Here is a 23,880-nt window from a genome sequence, read left to right on the forward strand (position 1 = left end):
GCTGCGGCTCCAAGAATCCCTGCTCTGTGGCTGTGAGCTTGGCTACCACGGCAGTTTTGTCCTGTAACAATGCCTGCAGAAACCCCTGGGTGGCTGGTTAAACAATGGGGAAAAGAATTCATGGTCTCTGGAAATGAGTGTTGCATGATTGGCCATAGTTTCTTATTTTATTCCTTCTTGAGAATATGTGCATTTTAGCATTCTGGCCCAGTGGCTTAATTCAGGGGGTCCCTAAGTATCTCAATTCAACCGCCGATTGTGAGCCTCCATCTGTAATCAGCATCTCATTGGGTGGTTATGGGCTCTCCTAGGACATTTCTCTTGGCCCATGTGCTTTTGAAAGGAGGACCACAGAAGGAAATCTATGATGCTCCAGAATTCTCAATGGCTCCGGGTGAAGAAAGAGGGTTGACTACAGGTTATGGGTCTGCCTCTTTCCCTGGCCTTCAATGCATTTCTCACATATTATGTTTGGTGCCAGGAAATTGTGGCACAGGTCTCTCCACCCTGAAGTAAGGGACACTTACCCAATGTCCCTATAGGGCCCATAAAGTATTCTCTGTGTGGGAGGGTAGGTATGATAGCGGGAGGTGCACGGGGACAAACTGCCACAGAAATTGCAAGACAAAGCATAGGGTCACAAGCTCTTAGGGGCACAAAGCTCTCTTGTGGAGGCAGGAGCAGGGCCAAAGAGGACATTTGTCTCAGAGGAGCTAACATTTAAGTGGAGACTTATGAATAGCATTTCCTGGGATGAAGAGAAATGGAAGAATATCCCTGCCCCCAGGAAGAGGGACTGTCTTGACAAAAGCACAGAGCTGTGAGGGTGAATTGCGTACTCTTATGACCTGAATTGCCTTGCCCCAAATTCATATACTGAAGCCCTAATCCCCAATGTGACTATATTTGGAGAGAGGGCCTTTAAAGAGGCAATTAAGGTTAAAAGTGGTCATATGGGTGGGGCCCTAATCTAATAGGATTAGAGTCCTTAACAGGAGGAAGAGACAAAGGGAAAAGGCTTTGTGAGAACACAGCTAGAAAGTGTCCATCTGCAAGTCAAGGAGAGAGGCTGAGGCTGAGGTCAGGAGAAATCAACCCTGTAGCCATCTTGGACTTCCAGCCTCAAGAACTGTGAGAAAATAAATTTTTGTTGCACAACCGCCCCCCCCATTCTGTGGTATTTTATTATTGGTAGCCCTAAAGAAACAATACATGGAGCATCATTATGCACCTCCAAACAATAAAAATTAATTGCAAGTAAATACTCACATATGATCATTATTATATCAGGCAAGCAGGTTTCTCTAAGTATTATATAAGTACATGGAAGTATACAAACCAAACCATGAACACCAGTTACCTCTAGAGAAGGAAGGAAGAGAGAGCCTTCCTTCCTAGGAAGGCAGCAGCCTAGGTTGCTGTTTTGGACACAGGGAACCTTAGATATAGGTAAATATAGATATAAGTGCAGATCCACAGTCTACCTTTAAAGAGTTAGAAGAGTACATTTCACATATCACTCTTATAAATAAACTTACATTTTAAACGTGATTGCAAAGCGACAGTGAATAGTGCATTTGTTCTGTGTCCTCTGTGTACAAGGACCATAGAAGTGTGAGGTGGTTGTGGGGAGGGGTGGAGTGGGGGCACCCGGGAAGACCCTGTGGGAGGAGGTTTTCCAGCAGGATTTCTCTGGTAACTCCTGCCCCACCCTCTGGCAGCAGCATCTCCTTGTTAGGTGCACCTTGCTCAAGTTTCAAGACTTTCTCTCTCATTCAGTTATCCTGGAATTTGGTGATTAAATTCTGCCTCCCCCTACCTATGGCTTTTCATAATTGTGTAGCTCAACCCTCTTCCCCTTCAGCTTCGCATTCTCTCAAGGAAAAGCCCCAACCCTTTGCCCATGGTCTGTGCCTTTCCACCCCAGGTATAGTGAGAGCCCATCTCTTGGTCCATGTCATCTTTCCTGGGCAGCAGCAGCCAAACAGGGGCCCCCAAGTTCTGGTCAGGTGTGCAGGATTGTGCCATTGAGAGACACGGGGAAAAGGAAAGAGAAGATGAAAGAACATCAGGCAGATTCAAAGGGAAAATAATGAGCTTGAGGTCAGAAATAAGTGAAAAAGAGATTGAAGAATGAAAGAAGGGAAGACGAGACCAGGAGATGAAGAAAAGGAAGGAGAAGGAGGAGAAGAAAGAAGGAAGGAAGGAGAGTGGAGAGAAAGGACAGCAGAAGACCAGGGCCTCCCGCCCACCACCTGCCCGGCCACAGCCTGGAGGTGCCCATCCCCTCCCACCACTAGGAGCAGAACAGGCCATTGTTTCCAGTGAGCCCATTTAGAAACCTTCTTCCAGGTTTTAGGTTTAAAACACAGGGAAAGGCCACATTCCTAACCAAAGATAGAAGAAAGGGTTTCTTTGAAACTGATCAAATGCAATTAAGGCAGAGTACCCAACTCATATCTCTTTGATTAACCTTTATCTGGAGAGAAATGATTAGTGATTAAGAATTAGATGAGGTGACTAATTATATCAGGAATCTGCCTTCGAAGAAATCTCTTTCAGCACCAGGGAAAAAGCTGATAAAAAACAATCATGGCTGTAATGGTGCCTTTTAAGGAGAATAATTAACCTGTAATAACAATTTTGGCCTCAACTTAAGCCTTGTAAAATAATCCTTTTTCATTAACTTCAAGTTCAATTAACATCAATAACGAGTGCTCATTTAGAACTAACCACAGCATCAGGATCCCTGATGGCTGAGCCCATGGTGTCTCAGCGTCCGCTGAAATGCCATCAGCCTTTGGTGTGGGGGAATTCAACAGCCCCCGGACACTAAGCTTGGGGTGTGCCCACTGCAGGGCAAGGAAGAATTTGGTCTTCTGAAAGACAGACTTTTCAGATAACACTGAAGTTTAAAGTGAGGAAGAAGGAAAACAAGAAGAAGGGGAGGTGGAAGGGAAACCACAGCCACCACCACCTCCATGTGGTCCACAGTCTGCATGTCTGAGGCCCATCTACAACTCCAAACATCAGAAGTGATGTGACTACCAGGCCTCTCCTCCTTCCTTCTTGCTCACAGAGCCTTCACTCTGTTCCTGGCTTCTATGTACTTCAAGGACACTGTCCCGGACTTGGGAAATGACTGCTGAATAGTTTAAGCCAGCGGTTTTCCAAGTGTGGTCCCCAGACCAGCAGGGTACTTGTTAGAATTGTAATTCTTGGGCCCTGCCCCAAAGTTACTGAATCAGACACTCTGGGGAAAGGGCCCAGCAATGTCTGTTTGAACAGGCCTCCCAGTGATTCTGGTGTCCACTCAGTTTGAGACCAAGTGAACTGTGTTATTTCAGTCTAATGACTGATTCCGGCGTTGCCATGTGAGGCAGCCCTAGCAAACAGGGTGCAAGGGAAATCCACTGGGGTCCTTTGGAAATGTTTTTCTTTTATAAAAAAAAGGAACACAGGAAAAATACTTACCCCTTTTCTGCCTTGCAAACAATTGTATATGAAGGTATGCAAAGCTTCCAGAGACACCTGCATTTAACCCTGGGGGGGCCGCCCTCTGTGGGGAAGGCAGAATGGAATGACGGAAGGGTGCTGGGCACTTGAGTTTTTCATGTGTGACTCAATCAACCTATCCTGGAACCACGTGAACTCTCCTTTTACTTATTTGTTTTAGAGCTGGGGTCTCACTCTGTCACCCAGGCTGGAGTGCACTGGCATAATCATAGCTCACTGCATCCTCTAACTCCTGGGGTCAAGCGATCCTCCTGCCTCAGCCTGTTGGGTAGCTGGGACTACAGGTGTGTGCCACCACACCCAGCTCATTTTTAAATTTTTGAACTTTTGCTCTTACTGAATCCTCTCTTACTGAGATACTACATCCCTCATTGTTTGGCTACTTTTATCAGGTCTTTGTAACTTGTAGCCAAAAGCATTCTAGCTGAGATAGAAAAGCATAAACATGAGCATAGCACTGACATCTAAGATACACTTGCAATATGCCAAGCCCTGTGCTGGCTGCTTCAAGGGCATCTGTAGTCAGAATGGAAATAAGAAGGTGTAACTGGCACAGATAGGTGTCCACGTGCCCTTGTGTGAGCCTCATAGGACATCTGTGCGAGGGACACTGTGAAAAATGAAGGACTTGATGCTTGTTGTGTCACCCCTCTGCCCACTCTTTGACCCATCCACCTCAGGAGGGAGACATGGAAGATGAAAAGAGGGCACCCCACTGTGAGAGGGGAGAAGAATGAAAGGGAAGCCAAGAAGGATGGTGAAGAAGAGACAGGAGAACAACTGATTCTCATCCTACTCCATAGTCCTGTGGAAAATTACAATCAAGCATCTTTTGTAAAAACAAGCTTTCCCTCATGATAGGGATGAAAGGAAGCACAAGCTTGGAACAGGGAGGAGACCTCAGACTTATAAACCTAAGATCAAATCCCAGGCCAGCCACTTAGTAGCTGCATGACCTGGGCAAGTCACTTGCCCCCTCAGAGCCTCTCTTGTGACACAGAGACAAAACTACCTACCTCCTACAGCTGTGAAAATTAAATGAGAATTTCAAGGGCCTGGCATATAATAGATGCTCAATAAATGTCAGTGCCACATGTCTCTTCTCTCCCACTCCCCTCCCCAGCCTCACCTTATCTCAGGTCAAGTCTGAGCCTCTAATGCTGGAGTACATCTAAGCAAATTGCTTGCAAATTTTTCTCTTTGAAGAGGAAGAAAAAGAGGATTAAACTAAAGAAAATTCAACTTCTGAGTACTACACCCACTGTTTCTGCTAACTCAGTTCAAACTACAAAGGAAAGCTTGGTGCCAGGAAAGGAGCCCCGGCTTCAAGCCCATCCCCTAGGTCTGAAAACCCTACTTCATCTGATCGCATTAGCAACCAAGCAGCTCATCTCTTGTGGAGAATCAGAGCTTTACTTAAGAAAAGCTGCAAATCAAACAACGAGGCTGTCCGGGGAACTGAGAATTTAGCTCTTTAAACATTTCCTCCTATAAATATAAATGTTTGCTTTCCTCTAGAGAAAGCTTCTATCTCTCTGATCTAAGGAGGATTGGAGAGGGGGCCAAGAGGATCATCACATCTTTTGGTGAACATTCTCGATCACCTTAATCCCTTCGCTGACAATCTTCTGATCTGGCAGAAAAATAGGTAATTGTGTCCCTCAGTTTATGAAGAATTAGGGGAAGGGGGCATGGATCAAAGAGAAGAACAGAACACAAAACTCACCAGGGAGGCAGAGGGGAGGGGAGAAGGAGAATTAATTTTAATACAGTTGCATAATCCATAATTCAGCAAGCTTCTCATTTCTCTTATCTTCTAAAAAACACGAAATTAAGTTCTAAGCAAAGTGCATAATTTATGAGCAATCTCTGCACTGATGGCTCCCAAATCCCTGCGCCTGGCCCCGACTTCCTACACGAGTGCTAGTCCCACATTTCCAGTGGTCTACAGGATGCAGCTGCCTGGAGTCAGGCTATCATTTCAGCTCCCTGTGTGCAAATGGAACTCGACTCTTCCTCTTAAATTTCTTTTCTACCCAAATTCTTCTTTCCTATCAAATGACCCAGTATTATTCTAATCTTGTTAGCAAAAAGTTCTAAAAAAACGTTGGATTCCTCTTGTTCTGCCTCTGACACTGAAGTCTGTACATTTTTTTATGAAGTTATCCTTTTCTCCGCTGGCCTACTGAATCTACTTTTCTCCAAATCCCCCTCCCCTTCCCTAGATTCCTGACTCCAGTCTTCAAGTCCCAGTCCAGATGCACACTGTTATCAGTTTCATCTTCATCAAATGCCATTCATGTTGGGCTGTGATGGCTGCCTGTTCCCTGCTTCATCCTGCCCATCTGAATGTACTTAGCAACACAAAATCTCTTCTCCAAACAGAGGGCCCAGCAGAGCATGAGGCTCCTTTTAGGTACTCCAGGAAGATCAGTTGATGTAATCAAATGGGATGGGCCCCCTCCACTCTCTGTGTCATGCTCTATGCTTCCCACCTGGAATGCTATTCTTCTTTCGTCCTGACTATCCAACCCTACTCATCCTCTAGGACCCATTAAGCCTTGGTGCCATAGGGAAGCTGCTACTCACCACTCCTACCCACTGTTATTTTCCCGAAGACATTTATCTCTTAAGCTCCACTATCTTGTATTACTTTAAATTAAATAGCTGGTGTACTGCTTACAGTGCTTTCAATTTTACCATACTACACATATAATCTTATCTGATGCCCTCAAACCTGTGGAGTTGGTATCATCCCTGCACTTCACTAGGACCCAGAGAGTTTAAATGAAGACCATGAAACTAACTGATGGTGGTGGCAAGTCTTGATTCCCCAAATTCTGACTCCAAATATTATGTTTTTGGTCTTCCTTATTAGACTTTAAGTTCTTTAAAGTCAGGGACTATATCTTATAACCATTGTCTTTTACCCTATAGAACCATATAAAACTCTGAACACATGGGAGGTCTGGATTTTACCCTATAGAACCATATAAAACTCTGAACACATGGGAGGTCTGGATAATTATTTGTGAATAGAAAATTGAAGTTAAGGAAAGAGTCACGGAGCCCGTAAGAGGTCGGTAAATACATTTCTGAGACACACACTGTGCTCATTGGCACTGGGGTCATAACACATGAAAAGGATGTATTATGCTCAAGTAGCCCTTTCCATGCACCATATTTAAATCTCTCATTCAGTCTTTATTCCTTCATTGATTCAGCAAGATTTACTGAGAGCCTCTTATCAGCCCCCTAATACTGAGATCAATCAGTGAAACACTCCCTTGTCCCTCAGTTCCAACCGTAACATAAACCCTACCCAAATAAGGAAGAGGAAATATAGTTTTTATGTAGGTGTATAGGTTGACAGTTATCTATCAGTTGATCTATCTATCAATCAATCAGTTGATAGCCTCTCTTCACACAGTTGGCGTCTGACTGGCTGTAATCGTCAGAACAGAAAACCATAACAGAGCAGCTTTGGTGAGTTTACTACATATCCCCAAAAGGACCAAAAAAATAACTTGGGTTTTCTTTTGGGGAAGAAATAAAAATAACTTTATTCAATCTTAACATAGTTTCTAAAGTATATTAGATGTAAGCAGCTCTAATTATAACTGCTATTTACCAATTATATAAGAATCAGAGGAGGTTATCATTTTTTATCACTGTTCTGTGAAATTTTAATTGACCCTGCAACTGCTTATGGAAATAATATCTTCCCAGTAATGCTTCAGCATTAGCCCAGGAAATAGGTTAGAACCACAGAATTTTAATATGAAAAAAGCAGAGATTAGAACTGACTTATTTGATATTACAGAAGCAAAGAATCAGGAAGTTTAGGTGATTTGCCCAGATTCAAACAGGATAACACGGCACATTGGAAAATGAAAAGCTAATCCCCCAACTCCTGGTCAGGAACTCTCTTTCCTTCTTCTACTGCTTCTAGTCATATTAGAGTTTTTAAATGTCATAGTTAATTATTGAAACAAAGGTTCTTTTCCTGCTATGAAAGTAAAAGATCTTATAATGAATATCTTAAGTTTAGAAATATTCTTTATGATTTAATAACAATCCTTCCACATTAAAAATAAATAAATAGATAGATAGGTAAATAAAAGACTTGCTGCTTGACCAGCTGTGATTGTGGGAATAAAGAAAAAAAAAGAAGAAAAAATAAATTTTTTATAATAATAAAAAAAACCAAAAAACAACAACAACAAGACTTGCTGGTTCCATACAGGATCTGTAAGTAATGCACAATGGGACAAGGGTTGGTTTTCTGACAACTTTAACTCTTAGAGCAAAAAAGCTGCTCTAGTGCCCAATATCTAAAGATTTTCCCTGGACTCTCATTTACTTAATTATATTTTCTACAAGATAAACTCTAACTGGGAGTTCCTGGCAAAGATTATATGGGAAGAAAGCCACAAAAAATAATGAAGGGAAACCCTTTTATTAATAACAATAATAATTATAAAATAGAAGATAATGGATAATATCTTTAGTGCTTTATCCGTGTGACAGGAGCTATACTAAACTCTTTTTTGAAATTATCTCATTTCTTCCTCAAAAGAACCCTATAAAGCAAGTACTACAATAATCTGTATTTTACAGATGAGGATGCTAAGAGCAGAAAAATTAAGTTATTTTATTACTAGCTTTTTAAGACTTTATAACTGGGAACTTCTGGAGCTGGAACTTCCAAACCCTAGAACTAACTCCAGATTCTGTTTTCTTGACACAGTGCGATACTGTCTCAGTTTCAGAAATATATGGGTTAACTAATGTCCACAGTTCTCTAAAACAAAACAAAGCAAAACAAAAAACCCACTTTTCAGAGCCTGCTCCTGATGATAATTGAGTGTGAGGTTGAGTAGAGAATTACACTCTGGCTGAGGGATTATACTTTCTAGCAGGATTTACACAGCTGGAGCAAGATAATTCTCCCTCCTGTTTCAACAATAAATGTCATCAGTAAAATGGGGATAAATGATACAAGTAAACATGCACATATAAAATACTCTGTATCTAATAAAGGAGAGGACATATGGAATGTGGACATTCCTCTGGATGCCACCACACCACTCAGATAGGAAAAATACAAACACAACCTTGTGCTCCAAAGCAATTTATTGATGTTATCAAATGTTCTCATTATCCATCAAGGATCACTTACCACTTCTAATCTATTCTGATACTTCACATTTTCTATTTCACACTTTCTGTATTCTGAAATGTAAACATCATTGTTGGTGATGGTTCCTTAAAAGTGCCTATGATTCCCATAGGTCAGAATTTTCATGCAAATTAGACATAAATCTAAACTATGTTTCTTAAATATTTAAGCACATAAATAATCTCTAACTATCCCAGCTGTCATTTTAAGCTATTTGATATTTATTGTTCTGCAGAGAAGAAAGGTCAGATATATCAAATCTGCATTTGTGCTTCATGACATATTTCTTCAACCAGATTCTTCCGAATTATGATGTTGGGATTAATACTAAGAAAGAAAGAGGAAAAGAAGGAAGGGAGGGAGGGAGGGAATGACAGGAGGAAGAAAGGAGAAAGGGAGGGAGAAATCTTTCCCCATAGCCCTTTTCCCACCTTAGCTGACCACAATGAGGCACTTGTATTCTAGTAAACCTTTGTGCTCTCTCCCTTGGCTGCATTTTCAAGCAGATGTGTGGGTGCGAGCACCGGAGCAGGATCTGTGGAAGGGAAGGGGATGCGTGGCTTCGTGATCTATTGAGTGTGACCTTTGGTCACACTTCACAGAACAGATTGAGACCATTGTCTGGCCCCACTCCTGGGCTCTCCGCCTTTCATCTCTGCATGGCCCTCCACACATTTGTCATCTTGTCTTAGAGAAGGAAGCTGTTTTCCTTCTCTCCCATCCCCACTGCCTGTGGCTCTGCCCACTCCTACATCTAAGCTGCAGTAACACAAGGTTTCCCAGTTCAAGAGACTCACTGTGCTCAGAGAGTCAGATCACATCGCAGAGACTTGTCCTCATTTGGAGGCCACATCTTAAGAGGAGAGGGCATCGAGAGGAAAGGAGTGGGCACGGGGGCACTCTGAAATCCGCAGTGGGTGAAGATGTCACAAGGGGAGCTAGAGACATTTGTTTCCTTTGCAGCACTCATCATCAGTTCTTACTGCATATTTACTTGTCAATTTGCACATTTAATATATTCCCTCACCATTCTGTAAACCCCATGAGGGCAAAGCCCATGCCTGCTTTGTTCATTGCTGTCTGTGCACGCCCAGCACAGTGTCTGATATACCAGTGCTGCTCAATAATCAGTTGTTGAATTAACAAGTTTTTTAGCCAAGAGAGAGAGAGAGAGAGAGAGAGAGAGAGAGAGAGAGAAGATGAAGAGGAAAAGGAAGAGGAGACAAAGGAAAATATCCAGGGTGTCTGGGATATTGACTTCAACCACTGAAGGACACCCATGTTGCAGCGAGCACAATGCTTCTGGGCAGGACTGCAGTCACAGGTAAGAGCATCACATGTGTGCAGCTACACAGGGCTGAATTCAACCACCAGACCCTTCATATGCTGGCTGCGTAACCTGAGCCATGTTACTCAACCTCTCTGACCTCGGTTTCTTTATCTGGAAAATGAAGATGATACTAAAATCTTACAATTACCATCTTATAGTGAGGATTAAATAAAGTAATTTGTATCAAACTGTTCAATGATGGCTGTTTTCATTAATATTAAGTTACAGAGGAGTAAAATTTAGCCACTATTAAATATTCTCCCAATATTCTGGCAAGGACAGGGCTACCTTAAAAAATAGTAATCCTGGCCGGGCGCTGTGGCTCACGCCTGTAATCCTAGCTCTTGGGAGGCCGAGGCGGGCGGATTGCTCAAGGTCAGGAGTTCAAAACCAGCCTGAGCAAGAGCGAGACCCCGTCTCTATTACAAATAGAAAGAATTAATTGGCCAACTGATATATATATAAAAAATTAGCCGGCATGGTGGCACATGCCTGTAGTCCCAGCTACCCGGGAGGCTGAGGCAGAAGGATCGCTCGAGCCCAGGAGTTTGAGGTTGCTGTGAGCCAGGCTGACGCCACGGCACTCACTCTAGCCTGGACAACAAAGCGAGACTCTGTCTCAAAAAAAAAAAAAAAAAAAAAAATAGTAATCCTCATATTACTATTTTTATAAATAGTAATCCCCAGAAATATTTTTTTAAATGAGATGGAATAAACTTTATCATAAGAGGAGACTCCAGAAGCAGACAGGAGCCTAGAAGGAATGGCATCTAAGGCCTGTATGAGAGTCTGCAATGCCTAGATTGAATTGTTTTGCTACACAATTAACCTCTGTCTTCCTGAAATTTCCTTGTGCTTTATCATTTTTCCCTCCTAATTTCCAACATTAAGGAGTTTCATCTACCCATAAAACATCTTTTCTTCATTCTGCTAAATGCTGTAACATCACTGATATTTCATTCTTTCTCCTCTTCCTTTTGCAGATAGACTCCTTGAATGATTCCTTAAACACATTTTGTTTCTATTTCTCCAGCACTCTCTCTAAGCTTCCTTCTGGCTGTGCCTGCTTTCCACAAGGTAGCTCATTGAATTGCTCTTGGCCGTTCCACTCTATCTTCGAGACATCTGCTTCACTGAGCTTCCATGACACCAGTGATCCCAGAGGCCTCTCTTCCTTCATTTCAGAAAGTTCTTTCTGGTGATGTCATTGACCCATTCCACTGTCTAATATGAAGTCTCCTAAATCTAAGGTGCAAACTTCCTAACTCTCTCTCCTTCTTCAGGAAAACTCATCTGTTTTCAAGAATTAAACTACCAGGTCCATGTAAATAGCTCCCACACCCCTACCTTCAGCCTTGACCTCTCATCCATTCCTGCTTCCATCACATATCTTCATGCGCATCCCAGACAACTTCATCTTAGGGATGCCACACTAGGACTGTTATAATGACAATCATTCTCCCCTCACACCAGATCCTCTTCCCAGTTGTCTTCTTTATTAGCATCACCACAAGTCTTCAAGGTCCCTGGGTCAAAACCTTCAATTTTCGACTCCCTCCTCCTTGTTTCCTTATCTGGGCATCTCTTGGCCCATCTGATTCCTGCACTCCTAAGGCGGTACAGCAGCCTCACAGGGCTCCAGTCTAACACCAGCTCTGTCTACGGTACAGGCCTGAGACCCACCACCAAAATATATTTCCTGAATAATCTGTAGTTGACATGTAGTCAACATGCATCTCCTCTATTCGAGACCTAAATACTTTCTGATTTCTCTAGCATAGAATCTAAATTCCAAACTCGAAAAGCCAGCCTGATCTCTAATTCACAGTGTATAACCCAGCACCCATTCCCAGAACCTCTAATATCCTTAGACCTCTCTGTTCTGCATAGTCCTGCTTCCTTACACACATGCACACATATACACAGTCGGTCTGTGTCTCTTTCTGCTTTCTCTTTTCTCTCCTCTCTCTCCCTCTCTCACCAATTGTCCTTTGGGGATTGTTTTGTGCCATGGCCCCAACTTGGAAGGTCTTTTGCCTTCTCTTTTCTAAATAAAATGCTGTGCTCCATGCCAGACCCTATTCTCAAATCACCTTCTAGAAGTGTTATGTTTTGTTTTTTTTAACCCACTTTTATCTCAATCCCAAAAGGAAATCATCATTTTCAGCAGATATCCTTTGACCTGACTCCCTGCCAAAAAGCAATAAGCTTATTGTTTCTAAAACTCCAGAGCTATAATTTCTTGTCTCAGAGGAACTTCACCCCTCCCATTTGGCACTGAACAAATGCAGCTCACCAGCCTTTAAGGGAGTAGATTTTGAGATCTGGAGGTGCAGAATGAAACTGTACTGAATCACCCTACCAGGAATTGACCTCTCCAAGCTTCTACAGAACCATTATAACCACTCATACCTTTAGTTTAGCATTTGAGTGCTGCTGTTTATTGGAGTTATTTATTAGCATACTTTGTCTTCCTTCTCTCCCCAACTAGTCTGTGAACTTCTGGGAGGAAGCGATTGTACTTCACTCAACTTGGCAAATGCTCAGTTTAAAAAAAAAAAAAAAAAAAAAACAGAAAACCTAAACCAATAAATATACATTTCCTCAGGCAAAAATTGAAACTTATACATAAAAAGGACTCCCTTGTCTAATATTTCTTTGGTGAGCACCTCCCATACAGATCCACATGGTGTCTCAGGAGACAGGCCATGATGACCAAGATCTCAAAGTTCATCATATAGCCTCTCAGCCATAATGGAGGAACCAACACTGGATTCAAAGTGCTAAAATATCAACTGTAAGTAGAATGTAAAAGACTATATATGTGTATATATATGTATACATATATATATATATATAGAGAGAGAGAGAGTAACTACAAAAATAATAATACAAAGATATCTAGTCAAAAAAACAATAGATAAATTAACACTGAAATGCAAAAAATAAAAAATAAAAAGAATATCAAGAAAAGGAGAAGAGTAAAACAACAAAAAAGAGATAAAAATTAATAAAATAACAGACCTAAATCCAATCATATTAATCATAACATTAAATACAGCGGCCTAACATACCAAGTAAAAGACAGAGATTCTTTTAAAAACACACAAGAAACAACCACATACTTTCTAAAAGAAATTCACCTTAAATATAAAGATGTAGATTGAAAGTAAAAGTCTGGAATCGATATACCACGTAAGAACTAATTAAAAAGAAAAGGAGAATGGCTATATTAATAGCTTTCAGAATGAACTTCAAAATATGAATATCACCAGGAATAAAAAGTGATTTTACACAATGATAAAGAGTCAAATCACCAATACGACATAAAAATCCTAAATGTCTATATATATTAATATAATAATAGATTTTTAAAATACACAAAACAAAAACTTACAGAATTTAAAGGTGAAACAGGCAAATCAAAAACTTGGAGACTTTAGCACTCCTTTATTTGTAATCCATATAACAAACAGACAGAAAATAAGTACACTCCTTTATTTGTAATCCATATAACAAACAGACAGAAAATAAGTAAGGATATAAAAGACCTAAATAACACTATTAACCACATTTTCCTAAATGACACTGACTGAACACCCCACCCAACAATAATAGAACACCTGTTCTTTTCAAGTGCACATGGAACTCTCAGCAAGATAGACCATACTCTAAGCCATAAAGTAATCCTTAACAAATTTTAAATAATTGAAATCAAATCAAGTATATTCTCATATCATGTTAGAATTAAACTGGAAATCAACAAGAGAAAGATATGTGGAAAATCTCCCAAATGTTTGAAAATAAAACAACCCACTTATAAATAACCCATGGATCAACAAGAAAGCCACAGGGAAAATAAAATAATATTTTAAACTGAAGTGAAACAAAAATACAATATAATATAATTTGTGGGGTGTAGCTAAAACAGTTGTTAGAAGAATTTACAGCATTACATGTTTATATTAGAAAAGAAAAGTCTCAAATCAACAATCTAAGTTTTCACCTTAAGAAACTAGAAACAGGAAGAGCAGGTGAAACTCAAGGCAAACCAAATGAAGTAAAAATAATAAAATAAGATCATAAGTCAATGAAATTAAATCAGAAATATAATAGCAGAAGCCAATATTGCCAAAAGTTGATTCTTTGAAAATAAAATCAATAAAATTTGTAAACCTCTAGTCAGAATGAGAACAAAGAAAAGAAATGGGTGATGCAAACCACCAATATCAAGTAGAAAGAGGAGACATGCCTGCTGACATTACAGACATAAAAAATCATAAGGGAATATTATTATTTTTATCTAAGTTGCTGAATTAGTGGAAGTTAAGTTGTTTCGTTACAACAGGAAGAAAACCCTCTACACATTTCCTGCTCTAGGCAACTTCTGGACTTGTCTACAAAATGTTCATAACAGCTTTATTCATGGAAGTCTCAAACTGGAGATGTCCATCGATTGATGATTGGATAAACAAATAAGTTGTATGTTCACACAATGCAATACTATTCAGCAATAAAATGAAACAAACAACTAATATATGCAACAGAGATAAATCTTAAAATCATTATTCTAAGTGAAAGAAGCTGGACACAAAAGAGAATATACCATTATGACTCCATTTATGTGAATGTCCAGAACAGACAAAACTAATAGAACACAAATGAAATAGAACTCCAATGTAATAGAACTCAAATCATAAGTTGCCTGGAGCAGGGCTTCAACCCTAGATCTGTGACTTTCTTTTCACGATGTGGAATAGACTCTATTGTTGATTTCTCACAAATCCAACTTCTTGGTGGGAAAACAAGGAGGAAAATATACAAATAGATGGTGTTATGTTCATATAACAGAATATAACAGAGCAATAAAAAAGGGGAAAATACTGTTATATACAACAACATTGATGAATCTCAATGAAATCAAATTCCTTTAAAAAAAAAGCCAGACACATCAGAGTACATATGGTGTGATTCCATATGCATGAAGTTCAAGTATAGTGAAAACTAATTGCTGACACTTAAGTCAGAGGCTGGTTAATGTGGGTGGAGTGTGGATGCAGATTGGGAAAGGGCTGGAGAAAACTTTCTGGGGTGGATGGTGGTAAATGCTGGAAATGTTCTGTATCTTTATCTGGGTAGTGATTATATGGCTGTTACATATGTAAATTATTGTCAAGCTGCATATAAGATTAATATTCTCAATGTGCTTTATTGTATTTGTCATCCTCAATTTAAAAAATAATTATTTTCTGTTTGTTAAAATGAAGGTTCCTATGTTCCACTATCAGATTCATTACCAGGAAAGTCTGGAATTTGAAAAAATTACCTCAGTGAAAAGACGTTATGAGAACCCCTTGGGAGTGGACACACAGCCTCTTTTTAAGGATGCTGGGCTATTATCTGAACGAACCCCAAGGCCTGACTCAAAATCTGGGACTTTATACTACTGTTCCTAATGCCAAGGGTTGGTGAAACTATGAATGGATAAAGCAGAATCTCAGCACTTTTTATTATCTTGTACATTCATTTTTTTCTACTGTCTTATACATTTATTTTTGAATAATCCAAACTGGAACTTTTCACATAGGTGATCTCATACAATGCTCACAATGACTCCACAAGGTAGTTGAAACAAGGTCTGTATTATCTCTTCAGGAACAAAGACCCAGAGGCTCAGCAAGTTTAGGGAGTTGCACAAGATTTTTAAGCTGATGAAAGGCAAATACCATCATAGAATTCAAGTCTTCTACCTCCTAGTGTTCTCTTCACCACAGAATGCTTATTTTAATTATCTGTGCTGAGAATGTGGAAAGGATCTATAAGGAACTTCTCTCCATGCCCACCCTCATGAACCCATATTCCAATGAAAACTAAATAAAAGATAAATAGGAGGAAAAGAAAAATGTAGTCGATGGTTTAAATTGTCCTGATTTCCTTTGGGTAGTTGCCTGATTTCTTTAAGCCTACCTAGATTTCCTTTGTTCTCTGAGCTCATACTTTTCTTGTATCTTCCCTTTAGCTTTTTTCTAACTCCAAAGAATTCTGACTGCCTACCTCTCCAAGAACCTGTTGTTACTTAGACAGAAAGGTAAGGTGCCAGGAACAAAGACTCTGCATAAGCCGAGTTGTTGAGTATACCTGCTCCAAAGGAGCTCTTCTCTTGTCCTGTTCTGGGGCCTCCCATGTATGTATATTACATTATCAAGTGAATCAGAACATCCAGCTGAAAAATTCATCTTAAAATTTACTGAAGAAAAATTAGTTATTCTGAAAAATACAGCTAACCAAATAAGGTACTGGAAGATACCTGCTTCCCACCTCCTCTACTACCTAGCCCCCTGACCAATTCTCTTTTAACTACTCCCCTGTCACATCCTGACCTGTGTAAAAGAGCCCAGGTCATCACAAGGTTAAGAAACACTGGCTACACGCTAGACCAGAGGGCAACACAATGGCTCTAAAGAAGAAGATAACCAAAAGACTCCTTGGTAAATTTATTCTCAGCCCTCTTCAGGTGACTCCTGGACCTGTGACCATCCTCACCATCATACCCTATTCTTTATCTATCCCCAAGCAGAGATGATGTCCGTATGCATCTTTTTGAGGCAATGGCTCAGCTATGGCTCATAAAAACCATCGCCTACAAAAGGCTGAGTGTTACTTAGCCTCTTTTAGATTGAGAGACTTTCCTGAGGCATGCTCCCACTCAAGTCCCTGGGTTATATGTCTCCGTGAAATCTCAAAGGTTTAACTGTTCGTAATGGGCTCAGGACCATTAACCAGTGATACTTTACTTCTCTCCTCATGCCCTTTACTTGACAATGAATATTGAGGCTGGAAATGTAAGGAAGGGCACAGCTCCAGCTACTTACAATAAAGGAGTCACCAGAGGCCAGTGGTCTTGTCCCCCTTGGAGCATGGGGGAATTTAACTGGACAGATCTCTCTCAGTTAAGGAAGATCCACCATCTGAAAGCTAGTCTTCTATAAATATCTATCCTGTTCTTCCCCAGTATAAGCTTTCATACTTTCATAAAATTAAGGCTTGGTTTCTTTCTGCAGAACAAAAAGAAAAATTGGATTGTGAATATGCTGGTTGAATGTTTCAACTGAATCCAATATTGAAAGATTTACTAGAAAAAAAAATAAAATAATATAAACAATGAAGTAAATATCACACCTTACTCCTCCTTATCATCCACCTTTCTGGGAAAGACAAGCCTTCCATGGTGAGACAGTAGAAACTACCACCTCTGTCACTCCTTATTTCCCATAGATCCCACCTCTCAATTCTTGGGCATAAGAAGTTAGTTGTATCACAACTGCTGCTGCCAGGGTTGCTACATATGTCCACACATAAGGACTGCACAACTCCAGATGGTACCATTCAGATACATTAAAATGTGTGTGGAACCCTTAGAGTTGTAGAATGCACAATCTGCACAACCAGACAATGGAGTGTTATTGCTGGTAGAAAAAAACTGTAACAGTTCATGTTTATGGAGTGCTTTGTTATGCTCCATCATTGGGTTAAGGATTTGTACACATCATCTAATTGAATCTCCATACCAACACCTTGAACCCTAGTATCCCCATTTAGGAACATGTACGAACTATTGCTACCCACATTTATCTAATGATGAAACTGGGTCTCAAAGATTTCAAAGAACTTTTTTCCAAGTTCCAAATATTTTGTTACATAGCTGCCTAACAAAGATAATGTAAATCTTTCCATCTATTGACCTGTCTTGGTTGTTTGTAATCATCACCTTGAGATTATTCCTCTAGTGAAAAGAGCTCTGATTTGAAGAAAAGGAGAACTGTGGTTCTAATCACTACCTAGCACAGCATCTAGCATTTCATGACCTCTCAACACATAAATGAAAGTTTCTAGGCCTACCACTTTGTATCTGAATGACCTTAAAAATGTTTTATCAAACATCTGGATTCCAGTTACTTCATTTATAAAAGGAAGCAAACATTTGACCCACCTACTATAGGCTTGATAAAAATAAGAAATATGAACATGCTTATAAATTGTAAAGTGCCATACATCTGTAACAGGACATTAATAATGGCTATAAAGGGAGACAAATTTCCTTTACTAGTCAGCCTGAGCAAATTCCCACGATGGGAGCTTATTGGGCAGTGAACCTGAGAATGCAGGGCACTGAGGCTTCTGCTGACCGCCTCTCACTCTCTTCTTCTCCCCACTGCAGGCCAGTCCCTCTGACCTTCAGCAGACCGACTTCTTTATGAAGATATCCATTTCCATTAATGATCACACTTTCCTCCCACAACCCACACAAAAACCCCTCATGGACCTTCTTTGTCCTTTGTAAATTTTTGAAATGTTAAATTGGATGTGGATGAACTTCATCTTTTGAATAGCCAATATATTCTCCACATTTCAAAAGTTTTTTAAGTAGCCAGGGGAGTCCATGAAATGTAGAAAAGATCTTATCTTCTCAAGACCCAAGTCACTTCCTACCCTGCCAATGACTCAATGCCACACACACCCCCACAGATGTGCCTTAAACACATAATTCTCTGGTGAATATGCTCCACCCCTGTCCCCACTGGATACACAGACTACACCTCAGATAAATACTGTGTGTAATCTGGGGGTAGGAAAGAATAAACCCAATCATTTTAATTTTTTTCACTAACAATTTTCATGTAAGTGCTTTTTACCAACTTTAGAAATACATCTGCAATTCTTTTCTTTTCCCGTAGAAACACCAATGCCCAAAGGCTCTCAGAAGTTAGACCCCAAATGATCTTGATTCCTGCTGCCATTCCCCATCCCAGCTCCCAGCCTGTTGTGGTTTCTCAATATCTAAAAATATAAAACTGATTAATTAGGAACACTGGGGCTTGTCTGACCCACATCTCACCTGACCCCTGCTCCCTTGGAATTCCATCCCACAGTCAGAGGAATATCAATGTCGGAAAAAAAGGTTTCCCTGATGTCCAACCAGAAGTTTCCTTCTGCAAGTCTCATCCAATTATTTCCATGGGCCACACTAAGTAACTCCTCTCTGTCATGGCCACTATCCTCCCTCAGAGATCTGTAGATTGTTACCATGGCTTTCCCTTCATTGCCATTTAGCCCAGTCATATATATTTAATTCTTTTCATCGTTCATCGTAAATCAGTCCCTTCAACTGTTAAATAGGCTCTCTGCTCTTCTCTGGACCAGTTCCAATTCTTCCAATTCACCTTCAATAACTGATATCCCTCTGGGAGCTCCAATTTCCTCTCTGTCTTCCTTTGCTCTCTCTGCCCTCTCTAGAAACAAAATGGGAAGTGACTGACAGATATATGAGGTCAAGGATCAGATATATTGCATTGCATACACCCACTCTAAATTGCTGTGAAGTCCCAAGTCATGTATCCCCTTTCCTGGAGAATGGAGGGGATGCTTACAGGGAAACAGGCCTCCTATCCCATAAGTCATCACCTTGTAGACCTCTGTCTGGGCAACAGCAGAAGCAGATCTTAAAACGCCTACAAACCAGGACACAAATTGAAGCTGTGTGCAATGCGCTAGCCTCAAGGCAGATGTCTTTTCCATGATGTAGGCTGTCCCAGGAGAGTCTATCACCATTAATACTGTCCCAGCAACTGCCTCCCCACCTCTTCTCCGTAAATGGGTTCTATGGAGAACTGCCTCAGACTTTGAGATGCTGATCCCATGTATGAATTCACAGCCATTTGCATGTCATGCATTATAAGGCCTCGCAGACAGCCCAAACCACAAGAAATGCAGAGGTCTTGCTTTGTACTAACTGGTACTTTCCATTTTTACCATATCATGGTCATGCTCAGGTTTAAGAAACTATCTTCAGTCTGAAACAAATGTGCTACTCCAGGCCCCTCATCAAAAGAGGTGGAAGAACAACCATTCTTTCTTTTTCCCTCCCCACAAATAGCCCCATAAGCTTGCTTGTCCACCTCCAGACCAGATCACCAGTTATGCCTACTTTCCCTTTGTATAACTGTAGATCCCATGTCACAGAAGAGTTAAATGCCTTTCCTATAAATCATAGCCTATATAAAAAGAATAAACCCATTTCTCTAAACATGATAAATAGCAAAATCGATCCAGTGGCAGAAACTCAGCTTGAATTTTCACAAAGAAAATGAAGGGAACCACAGTGATTTATGTTGTCCCAAATATGGACATGATATAGCCGGGTATGTCCACTCCACAGGGAGGTCTGCAGTAGAGACTGTATCTGAATAAGGCTGGGGAGGCAGTAGTAATGCCAGTGGCTAGTCTTGCATGGCCAGCTGCCTAACTGCAGATAGCATATGTCCTCAGAGACAGAAGAGACCAGGGTGTTCCAAGTGTGAACACCACAAGGCCTGAAGTGCTTTTCAATAGGTTGTCTGTCTCTGTGGAGGTCATGGGGAGCTCATCCAGTTACACTTAGTGTCTTATTTGATCCCATCAATAATCATTTGATCCCAATCCTGCTGAAAAATGCTTGGCCAAAATTTCTGGCCTTTTAATGGCAGAATCCTGGCTCCTTCCGAAATCAGCACTACTAAATGTGTCAAATGATGCATAAGGGCTTGGTCCAGCAGCCAAATGGACTGTGCTGCTGAGAGAGGACTTGGGATGCTCACAGTGCTTTCCTGTAGCCAGTAGCAGAACAGCCCTTGGAGCACACTCTTTTCTACATGGCCCCCTCCCCCTACCTGGCAGCTTCAACTCCTTATCTAAGGCTTGACTGGAGTATTTCTTCAAATGCATTAAGTGTGTGACTCTTCAGAGACACCTACTGAGAGCTTCCTGCAACCTACCTGTTTCTAGCAGACAGGTTTGGGGCTGTAGAAATTGACTCCTTTTGCCTGTCACCAACATCAACAGACAACAGCTGATTGCTGGGTTCTATGATCATTTGACAAGAGGTGATGGGGAAGCACCAAACATGCCCATAGACATGAAGCTGGAAGAAAATCTGCATTTCCAGAGAAGTCATTTTTGTGTCTATTACAAAAACATTGGGCACTAAAACAGAATGTCGCATGTAAAAACCACAGAAGCCAAGATGACATTAAAGTCCAGCTGTTCTTTACAAAAGTATCTTTGGTGGGACAACAATATCAGTTTCCCATCTTAGTTCACTGGAGGCACTATCAAACTCATCAGTGCCTCTTACGATGGACTATATAAATTCCAGATTGCATGTCATTTTAGGTGCAAATGCCACTAACGCTAGTGCTGAAATTTGCATCCACACTTTGTTTTCCTTGGGGATAACATACTAGTATGTTTTCTGTGCAATGACTGGGGAACCTCAGCTTCTGAATATCCCTGCTGCATGAGAATATTGGGTGTGGGGGGGAGTGTGTGTGTGTGTGTGTGTGTGTGTGCGTTGAGACAAGTATGGGAGATACTTGTAGCTCTACAATGGGCCCTTTTCAATGCTTTCCATCCAATTAATACTAGACATTAGTAACCAGTGGAGCATAAGAACTTCATTTATTTCTGATGATGAGAATGATAGAAAAGAAACTGGGTTTGCTCAATGGAATCAGTATAGGCTTTTAAAAAGCCTGATTTCTTTTCTGTGCTTTTCTTATTCATTGACAATGTGTATTTTATTCACAAGTCTTTTCCCAGTTGTCTTACAAGAGAAACATCCATTCAAAACCAACTCGTTTTCCAGTCAAAAGGTACTATGAGAAGAGTTAGAAGTAAATGCCTATACACACTCTCCCAACTCAGTGACTATGGGAAGAAATGAGGGAGTAAATGAGACAGAAATCTCATTTTTAGGAGTCTCCAGCAGAGAGCTCTGCAGTGAAACAAGCCTGCCAGAGACTATCATCAAGAGCTACTGCTGCAGACATTCAAGCTAAGAATTAGGGGGGAACGGAGGAGGGGGGAAAGTGAAGAAATGCAGGGGAAACCAACTATTGTTTCTCTGTGGCTTCATGGTAACTCCCCCAAAGCAAGACCATTTTGACAAATTTCCTCCCTCCATACCTCCCCCCTGTCCCTGGCTCCTTAGTTCTTCCGAGGCTCTCCCAACAACATGTATGAGAAAGAATGAGAGTCTGAGAGCACATACGAGACTGGGGTGGGGATGGTAGTAGCGGGATGAATTATTAAAGAAGACGCAATCCCTGGGCGAGCCAACCTTTGGCAGGGGGACAGTTGGGTGGGATTTAATAATATGAAAAGAAACTATATATTCCCTGAGAAGGTGTACATTTCCCAAAATCTGTGGTGGCCAGGAAGAGGAACAAGGGGGAGGGAAGCAGGACAATACTTTTGAGGTTTAGTACTAAGCTTGGAACTTAGAAGTAACAGGGGCATTTCAACCGTCCAGGACCCAGGAAGAAGAGCACCCAGTTTTGGCTTGGACGGTGTATAAGTTCATAGAAGAAGGCATTCCGCTAAGAGCAGGAAACTTTTCTCCCAACTTGGTTGCTAAAGAAGAAGGAAGGCCCATAGATAGTGACTGTGTTCAGAGGAGAAAATAAGAAACTATGGTCTAACTCAGGAAGGAGGTTTGTGGAAGGAGAGAGGGCTAAGAAACAGAAGCTGAAGTTTTGGGAAGTGGGATGGGTCTAGAGGTGGTTTAATAATCGTTGCAGATTGATGTCACTAAAAAACCCAAATCTGGACACGCTCAGGCAGTAGCTGCTCACCGGTCCCGAAGATCTGGAAGAGAAGTCGAGGTTGGGAGGCGCGGATTGCCGTGGACAGCCGTCCCTCTCTGCCCACTTCCGATGCCTTCTTCTCGGGCATTAGGCGGATCCTCAGCCGCCCTTCGCCGTGATGAATCCACCAGCTGAACAGCTCACTGAGGTTGAACTGGAGCAGCCCGGCAGCTGGCTCCTCTGGGGGCCCGACGCAACCCTCCAGGATTGCCTCCTCTCCCAGCTCCAGCACCAGCTGCTTGGCGCGCCGGAGCTTGCGCACCGAGCCTCCCTTCAGCACCCTGGACAGCGTGCGGGCCGCGGCCGGGGCTGGCGAGCTAGAGCCCACAGTCCCAGAGACCCCAGGCGGCGGCCCCAGCAGCCTGAGCAGAGGGGCGCAGTCTAGAGCCAGCGAGCCACGAGCCTCGGGTCGGCCAGCCCTCAGCTCCGAGGGGGACGGCGGCAGCAGCAGGTCCCGGGCGTAGACTCGGAAGAGCGAAGGCACCACGAAGTCCACCGCCAGACTCTTCCTCTGCAGGCGCGAGTAGCTGAGCGGCTCCCGGGGTTGCAGCGGTGGCCCCACAGCCTGCAAGCCCGAGCGCGGGCCGGTTCCAGTCCCCGAGCCCAAGGCTGCAGTTGAAAGCAGTGGCAGCAGCAGCCAAAGGAGCACGGTGGCTTCCATCCCGCCAGAGGAGGCTGTTTATACTAGTGTCTGACTCTGCCTAGCCCAGCCTCGCCCTTCACTTTCCCCAAATGGGAAGAGGCTTCAGGCAGTCCTTGGTCCTGAACAGCTCCTTGCACCTGATCTCCGGAGAATGTGCATGCACGCAATTCTGTGGCTGTCCCCTACTGCGAAGAGGCAGGCAGGTGTCCGAATAAGACGGAGCTGGAAGCCCAGGGGCGAGTCCAGAGACCCTGTAGCACCCAGGTTCAACAGCTGGAACCCGGTGCCTCTCGCTCGCTGCGGAGCACCGCGCCCCTGTCTGCAGCTCGCTGCTCTCAGAATGAGGAACTACTGTGGTTGAAGGGAGGTGGCAGTGGGTACCGTCCTCTCCTGTCCCTGGCCGGAGCTCGCGTCTGTCCCCTCCCAGGGCGGGCTCCAATCCTGGGTAACTTTCGAGCTGAGAACGGTGGCTCCGAGGCGGTGCCTGCTGTCCTGCCTGCTCCCGTGCTCCTTTCGGCTGCCCCGAGCT

At 42.1% G+C, this 23,880-nt stretch overlaps 1 protein-coding gene across 1 annotated transcript in view; it reads right to left on the bottom strand.

The window, feature by feature from the left end:
- ALK (ALK receptor tyrosine kinase) overlaps positions 1-23,383 on the bottom strand; it is a 646,976-nt gene extending 623,593 nt beyond the window's left edge. The window contains exon 1 of the mRNA XM_012788333.2: positions 22,697-23,383. Within this exon, the coding sequence (XP_012643787.2) occupies positions 22,697-23,369 (673 nt within the window). The 5' untranslated portion in view covers positions 23,370-23,383. The remainder of the gene's footprint in view (positions 1-22,696) is intronic.
- Between the last annotated feature and the right edge of the window lie 497 nt (positions 23,384-23,880).

The sequence above is a fragment of the Microcebus murinus genome, chromosome 3, assembly GCF_040939455.1.
Source record: "Microcebus murinus isolate Inina chromosome 3, M.murinus_Inina_mat1.0, whole genome shotgun sequence".
In the NCBI taxonomy this organism is placed as follows: Eukaryota; Metazoa; Chordata; class Mammalia; order Primates; family Cheirogaleidae; genus Microcebus; species Microcebus murinus.